The sequence below is a fragment of the Pipistrellus kuhlii genome, unplaced genomic scaffold (assembly GCF_014108245.1).
Source record: "Pipistrellus kuhlii isolate mPipKuh1 unplaced genomic scaffold, mPipKuh1.p scaffold_m20_p_2, whole genome shotgun sequence".
NCBI lineage: Eukaryota > Metazoa > Chordata > Mammalia > Chiroptera > Vespertilionidae > Pipistrellus > Pipistrellus kuhlii.
This window is the reverse complement of record NW_023425515.1, coordinates 186,679,461-186,686,714: the sequence shown is the minus strand read 5'-3', so window position 1 is coordinate 186,686,714 and position 7,254 is coordinate 186,679,461. Positions and strand designations below refer to the sequence as shown.

Sequence of the window (7,254 nt, the reverse complement as noted above, 5' to 3'; positions counted from 1 at the left end):
TCCTTGTTCTGGAATCTACTTTGTCTCATTTAAGGTAGCTGCGCCAGCTCCCATTGGATCCATTTTTGCATGGGGTACCTTTCCCCCTCCTTTTACTTTCAACTGCTCTTTGCTGTTTTATTTAAAGCCTAGAGTTAGGTCTTTCTGTTGTTATTCCAGTCCAACAATCTCAGTCTTCCAGTTGATGTGCGTTGGGTCATTTTATTTTAATGTGATTGTTGATATTATTGGATATAGGTCTACTACCGTTGTCTTCCCATTTCTTCTGTTGTTCTGTGTTCCATCTTTCCTGCCACGGGTTAGATCATTTGAAGATTGTTTAGTATTCCATTGTAGTTCATCTATTGGATAAATATTGTTCTTTCTGGTAATTTTTTTTGGATCCAGGATCAGAAGAGGTACATTGTGTTGGTGGCCAGGCCTTTCACTTCTGAGCCTTCCTCACCTTGTTTGTTTTGTGACTACTGATGTCCTCGGGAGTAGGGGCCAGTCTGGAGTCTGGGAGAGGCTACATGGGACTTCTGTGTTGCCAAATCTCACGGATAATCTTTTGTCTTCCATCTTAATTTTATAGCACAACCAATTTCTCTCTTCTATTTTTAAAAACATTTTTGAACGTGTCTATGTTTCTTTTTCTTTTTAAAATAAACCTTTCTTCCTTTTTCTTTTTTTTTTTTGTTGTTAATCCTCATGTAAGGATATTTTTTGCATTGATTTTTTGATTTAGAGAAAATAGGGGGGTGGGAGACGAGAGAGAGAGAGTCAAAGAGAGAACACACACAGAGAGAAACATTAAGTCTGGCTCCTCTCAGATTAATGCATTGAGATTTACTCACATTATTGGTTCTTAAAAAAAATAAAATATATATAATTGATTTTTTTTACAGGGAGGAAGGGAGAGAGAGAGAGAGTTAGAAACATCGATGAGAGAGAAGCATCCATCAGCAGCCTCCTGCACACCTCCTACTGGGGATGTGCCCACAACCAAGGTACATGCCCTTGACCGAATCAAACCTGGGACCCTTCAGTCCGCAGCTGACGCTCTATCCACTGAGCCACACCGGTTAGGGCACGTTATTGATTCTTGAGTCTTCTTTATTGTCGAGTGTTGTGCCATTGAATGGAGATTTGCTCATCTGCTCCCGAGTTGAAGCATTTTAGGTTGTTTCTAGTTTTCGGTGACCATGACTAAAGCTACTCTAAACATGAACATGAAGACTTTTGTGTGGATGTACGTTTTCATCCAAACTGTTTCCCAGTGGCTGTGCCCCTTCCCAAGCCCCAGGTGTGAGGGTTCCAGTCCCACTACCTCCTCGCCAGCACTTGGCACAGTCGATCTTGAACTCCAGCCTTTCTCATAGGTGCACGTTAATATCTCGTTGTGGTTTTCATGTTCATTTTCCTAACAGCTGAGGATGGTGAGCATCTGTCATGTGTTTGTCATCACGTGTCTTCTCTTTTGAAGTGTGTAAACCTCTTGCCCATTTAAAACAAGTGGAGGTGATTTTCTTATTGTTGGGTTTTGGGAGTTCTTTATGTTTTCGGGATACATGATCTTTATGAGATACACGATTTGTACACGTTGCCTCCTAGTCCTTGGCTCATCTTTTTCTTCTCTTCACAGTGTCTTTTGAAGAGCAAACGTTCTCACATTTGATGAACTCCAATCCATCCGTTTGTCCTCTTCTGTATCCAGCTATTGATGTTACATCTAAGAAAACTTTACCTGACCTAAGGTCATAATGATTTTCTCCTGTTCTTTTTTTTAAAAAAGGGTTTATAGTTTTAAGTTTACAAACAGTCTCTTTTGACTTAATTATTTATAAGGTGTGAGGTATTCCATTCCTTGAAGTTGTTAAGTTATTGTTGTTGTTGCTCTTCTTCTTTTTCCTCTTCCTCCTTCTCCTCCTCCTCCTCCTCTTCTTCCTCCTCCTCCTCCTCCTCTTCCTCCTCCTCCTCCCTCTTCCTCCTCCTCCTGATATCCAGTTGTCCCCACAAGTGGTTGTAAAGATAGTTGTAAAGACGGTTCTCCCTTCATCTCATTGTTTTAGCGCCTGGTCAAAGATCGAAGACCTTTCTGGTGCGGGCCGGTTACTCCGCCGATCTATGTCCCCAAATGCTGTCGTTTTATAGGAAGCCTGGAAATCAGGAAATGAGCACACCTGACTTTTTCAGCATGGAGCTTATTATTCTCCCCACGTTACATATACCAGGAAACTGACCACAGTCCTAGTTCGATGCCTCCCTCACAGCCTCCCTTATCAGTGAGCCACTCAGCTCACACTCCAAACCTGCCTCTTCTGCCTCGCCCAGCGTTCAGAGTCTGATGTGGGGTCAGCTCTCAGCTCTGCTTTTATTAGTTGTGTGGCCCAGGGAAAGGAACTGTAACACCCCCCTCCCCCACGCCCGTGCCTCAGTTTCCCCATCTGTAAAGTGAGTGTGACAGTGGTACCTGCTTTGGAGATGGCGGTGAGGATTAAGTTCAGAACACACGGAGTTGCTGATGTGGACCGTTTTTGACTGATACAGATGGCAGCTTTACCCGTTTCGACCTAATGCGCCAGATGGTTCTGCTAGTGCTAGAGAGGGCATGCACTTCGGAGAGGGTAGCTGGAGCTGTCCTTGCCGTCACCGCTGGCGTTGTCACGGTTACCATGGCTCCTGCCGCACCATTCCTGGGGAGGGCAGTGGCCCCTCAGGCTGCTGGTTAGCGTCTGTGTGTCCTCAAACCAGGCAGCCAACCCCCGCCGAGCACTCCCTGGTGACACACTCTGCAGAGGGCCCCGCCTCCGCTCCCGTGGAGTGGCAGTGCCCGCCTGGCGTCACTGCCCCGAGTTCTCAGACGGCCCGGGGCGGAGGGCTTGTTGGATGAATGGAGTCAGGGACGGGAAGAACCTTCCAGGCGCAGGTGGCAGCTGGCACAAAGGGTTGGATGCGGGAACGGACAGGCTGCGGAGAGCCTAAGGCTGGACGCTGGGTGGAGAGCGGGAGGCGGCCCGCGGCGGCCAGAATGGGTTCACAGGGAACCCCCACCTTCCCCTCCCCAGGTGGCCCGCCTGTGCCAGACCCCCTCGAGGAGCCAAGTTCCGAAGAGCCCTCCCAGCGGTTCCTCTGCCATGACCGAGAACACCATCGTCATCGACCACGGCTCTGGCTACATGAAGTCCGGCTTCTCGGGCTGGAACGAGCCGCAGCTGATCCTGCCGAGCATCGTGAACTACCGGCCGTGCCAGGAGAACCCCGGGCCCAGCTCCGCCCGGCGGCGCCTGGGTCTCGGCATCGACATCCTGAACCCGGAGACCTTCAGCTACCCCATTCAGCGGGGCCGCGTCCTCAACTGGGAGGGCGTGGAGCACATCTGGTCCTTTGTCCTGGAGAAACTGAGAATGGAGCACGAGGACACCCCCGTCCTGGTCACAGAGACCCCCCTGAAGGACCCTGTGTTCCGAAAGAAGACCCTGGAGGTAAGGCCTTCTCGGGGCTGCGCTCCCCAGGAGCGGGGGGCAGCCTGCACGTGGTGTTTGGACAGGATTGGCTACCAGGAGCTCTTCTTTCTTCCTTTAAAAAAAAAATAAATATATATATATATATATATATATATATATATATATTTAAATATTAATATATACATTGTTATATATATATTGGGGCATACATTGTTTCATATATCATATATGAAACAATGTATGCCCCAATATATATATAACAATGTATGCCAATATATATATATATATATATAACAATGTATGCCCCAATACACACACACACACACACACACACACACACACATATATATATATATATTTTATTTTTTATTTTTTTTTCTAGAGAGGAAAGGAGAGAGATAGTTGGAAACATAGATGAAAGAAACATCGATCAGCTGCCTCCTGCACACCTCCTATTGGGGATGTGCCTGCAACCAAGGTACATGCCCTTGACCGGAATTGAACCTGGGATTCTTCGGTCTGCAGGCTGACGCTCTATCCACTGAGCCAAACCATTGAGCCGCGAGCTCTTCATTCTTAATCATTTGCCCCATGAATGTTTTCTGAGATCTCACATGTGCCCGGCATTGGGCACCAGGGATTCATGGAAGCTCTTCCACAGAGAGAGACACGGCAGGAAAAATGCTCTAGAAGGGGCATGTCTGGGAGACACTGGACATTCGGTCATGGTCACAGATAAGATTCTGGCCCTCTAGGAGCTTACCTTCTGGAGGAGGATTTGACTGTGAACAAAATAGAATTTTGTTAACAAAATAGAATTCCAGAGAGTGATCAGTTCTATAAACAAATTTAAATGTGCTGAGGATGAACTGGTGAGGATCTGGAACCCCCTTTGAAGAGGATAATCGGGGAGGGCTTCTCTGAGGAGGAGGTTTCATCTAGTGAGGCCGGAGCCCAGTGAACGGGGCAGGGATGTGAGAGTGGTAAGAGGGAGACAGAAAGGTCAGGTTGGTGGGCTTGGTAAGCTGTGGGAAGAAGCACTTGAATTTTACTTTGAATCAAGGGTTGACAAACTACCTACTGCTGGTGGGCCAAATCTGGCCCAGGATCTGTTTTGATAAAGTTTTATTGGTACACATGCCCATGCCCACTCATTTACATATCATCTATGGCTGCCTTTATGACAGCAGCAGAGTTGAGTAGTTGCATCAGAGACTGTGGCTCCCGTAAAATATTTACTACTGTAGGTTTGCTAGATAAAATACACGATACCTCGTTAGATTGGGATCTCAGATAAACAGTGACGAATGCTTCAGCATTAACAATGTATGCCCCAAATATTGCGCGGGACATACTTATCCTGAATCATCCTTTGCTGTTTATCTGAGATGCACATTGAACTGGGCACCCTACATTTTTATTTGCTACACCCGGCCACCCCGCTCTCCCTTTGCAGAAGGTGCTTGCCAACCCCTGCTCTCCTTGGACAGGAAGCTCCCGAGTGTTAAGTGGGGGAGTTACATCACCACAGGAGGAGCCCCAGGGGCCCAGGGCTCCGCGTTCTGGGGGGCAGCCGCTAGTCGCTTGAGGACTTACGTCTGTGTGCTGACTTCCTGTTTGAGAGCTGGGCGTGGAAGTGGGTCAGACCCTCGTTCCGGGAAAACACCTCGTGTGCCTGTCTCCTCCCTCCTTGCAGATTATGTTTGAGCTGCTGGATGTCCCGGCCCTCCTCCTGGCTGGCCAGATGGAGATGTCCCTGTATGCCTCGGGCATCCTGACGGGCGTGGTGGTGGATTCCGGCTGCGGTCTCACCCGCGTCCAGCCTTTCCACCTAGGCCACCCCATCCGGCACACCGGCAGGACGCTGGAGTTCGCCGGCCAGGATATCTCCGACTACCTCTCCAGGAGCCTCTTCAAGGAAGACAGCACGGTGAACAAGCTGTTCCAGCTGCAGACCGTTGACGCCGTCAAGATGAAGAAATGCTACGTGCCGCAGAACCTGGCGGAGGCGCTGGACTACCGCCAGAGCCTGCCCAGCAGCCACGACGAGGACAACAGCTACCTGCTCCCGGACGGCACCTCCGTGGAGCTGACCCCCATGCAGCTCCTGGCCCCCGAGATGTTCTTCAGCCCGCAGGTGTTCGACCAGGAGCGGCCCAGCGTCTCCCAGGCGGTGCTGGACTCCATCAAAGGCTGCGACGCCGCCCTGCACCCCCAGCTCCTGCCGCACGTGATAGCCTGCGGGGGGAACACCCTCTACCCGGGCTTCAACCGGCGCCTGTTCACGGAGCTGGCCTCCCAGTATGCCTCCTGCCCCAACGCCGCCCTGTGCAGTAGCAGCAAGAGGAACTTCAGCGTCTGGCTGGGAGCGTCTATCGTGGCTCATCTGTCTACGTACAAGTCTGAGTGGATGACCAGGAAGGAGTACGATGAGAAGTAGAAGCTGTGGCCTGTTGGCTTGCCCTGGGGGTGGGGGGTGGGGGGTGGGGGGTAGGATTCTGGAGGGGGGATGAGCCAGATGGTGAATTAATTCCAGTGAAAGGGACTGGGCCGGGGTGGGGTGAGCTGGCATTGGAATTCTGAGCTCATGGGGGGATGTTTTTAAGTGAGTTCTGGGGTTTTATCTTGCTTCAAACATGGGATCCGACCCATGGGAGCACAGAGTGTCATCCCTGGGAGCACTCCAGGGGCAGCTTCTCCAGGGGCGGGCTGTTTGTTACCAGGAAGGGAGCAGCCAGTTACTTAGTGTTAGCCACTTACTGTTCGCGGGCAGCTCCCTGGGTTGTCCGTTCTCTTAGTTGAGTAGGTTTTAACGGGGGCAAGAGAGGAGTCTTTTGTAGCAGCGGGGCGGGAGGGTGAGGCTGGGGAGAGGGGAAGTTTCTAGTCCTTCACACTCTGGACAGGAGGAGTTAGTGAGTGCCCTTCCCTTCGGCCTGGGTCTTGTTTTCTAAATGCAAATAAACCACTTGTTTGGAACCAGTGACCGCTTCTGTGAAGAATGGGGGTCAGGTGGGCAGTTCGGTGGGGAGACCTGGGGAGTAGGAGTCTATGAGAACCAGGGTGGGGCCAGGGCAGCCGTCGGGGAACTCGGGCCTGAGCAGAATGGGCAAGAGCCTGGAGCCTCTTGTTCTTCCTCTGCCACGTTCGTTCTCTCCATTCATCCCAGATGTTCCAATATTATTATAATTTTTAAATACATTTGTACTGATTTCAGAGAGGAAGGGAGAGGGATAGAAACATCAGTGATGAGAGAATCATCGATTGGCTGCCTCCTGCACGCCCCACACTGGGGATCAAGCCTGCAACCAGGGCATGTGCCCTGACTGGGGATTGAACTGTGACCTCCTGGTTCATAGGTTGATACTTGACCACTGAGCCACGCCAGCCAGGTCCAGATGTTCCAATATTCATTTTAAAAATACATATTTTATTGATTTTTTTTTTTTACAGAGAAGAGAGGGAAAGTTAGAAACATCGACGAGAGAGAAACATCGATCCGCTGCTTCCTGCACACCTCCTCCTGGGTATGTGTCTGCAACCAAGAATCAAACCTGGAACCTTTCAGTCAACAGGCCGATGCTCTATCCACTGAGCCAAACAGGTTAGGGCCAGATGTTCCAGTATTCTGTTGAAGCTGAGTCCTCAGACCTGTAATAGTTGGCAAGCAGTTGAGGATCTACAATTGCACGTACTACGCTAGGCACGGGGGACTTGGAGGTGAAAGAGATGCATGAGGTTCCTGGTTTCAAGGAGATTACTGCATTTTTGAGGATGAAGAGTGAGACAAATTACATGTAACAGTCATGTG

General features: G+C 49.9%; 1 protein-coding gene across 1 annotated transcript; it reads left to right on the top strand.

Annotated features, from left to right (window-relative positions):
• Positions 1–2,894: 2,894 nt before the first annotated feature.
• On the top strand, positions 2,895–6,381 carry ACTL8 (actin like 8). Its single transcript, XM_036445193.2, has 2 exons — positions 2,895–3,464; positions 5,143–6,381. Exons 1-2 carry the CDS (start codon positions 3,117–3,119, stop codon positions 5,884–5,886), a joined length of 1,092 nt encoding a protein of 363 aa, XP_036301086.1. The 5' UTR covers positions 2,895–3,116; the 3' UTR covers positions 5,887–6,381.
• Positions 6,382–7,254: the final 873 nt, after the last annotated feature.

Coding starts and splice junctions, on each gene's coding strand:
- ACTL8 (XM_036445193.2), top strand. CDS start 3,117: ATGACCGAGAACACCATCGTCATCGACCACGGCTCTGGCTACATGAAG. Junction 3,465..5,142: donor TCCGAAAGAAGACCCTGGAG/GTAAGGCCTTCT, acceptor CCCTCCTTGCAG/ATTATGTTTGAGCTGCTGGA.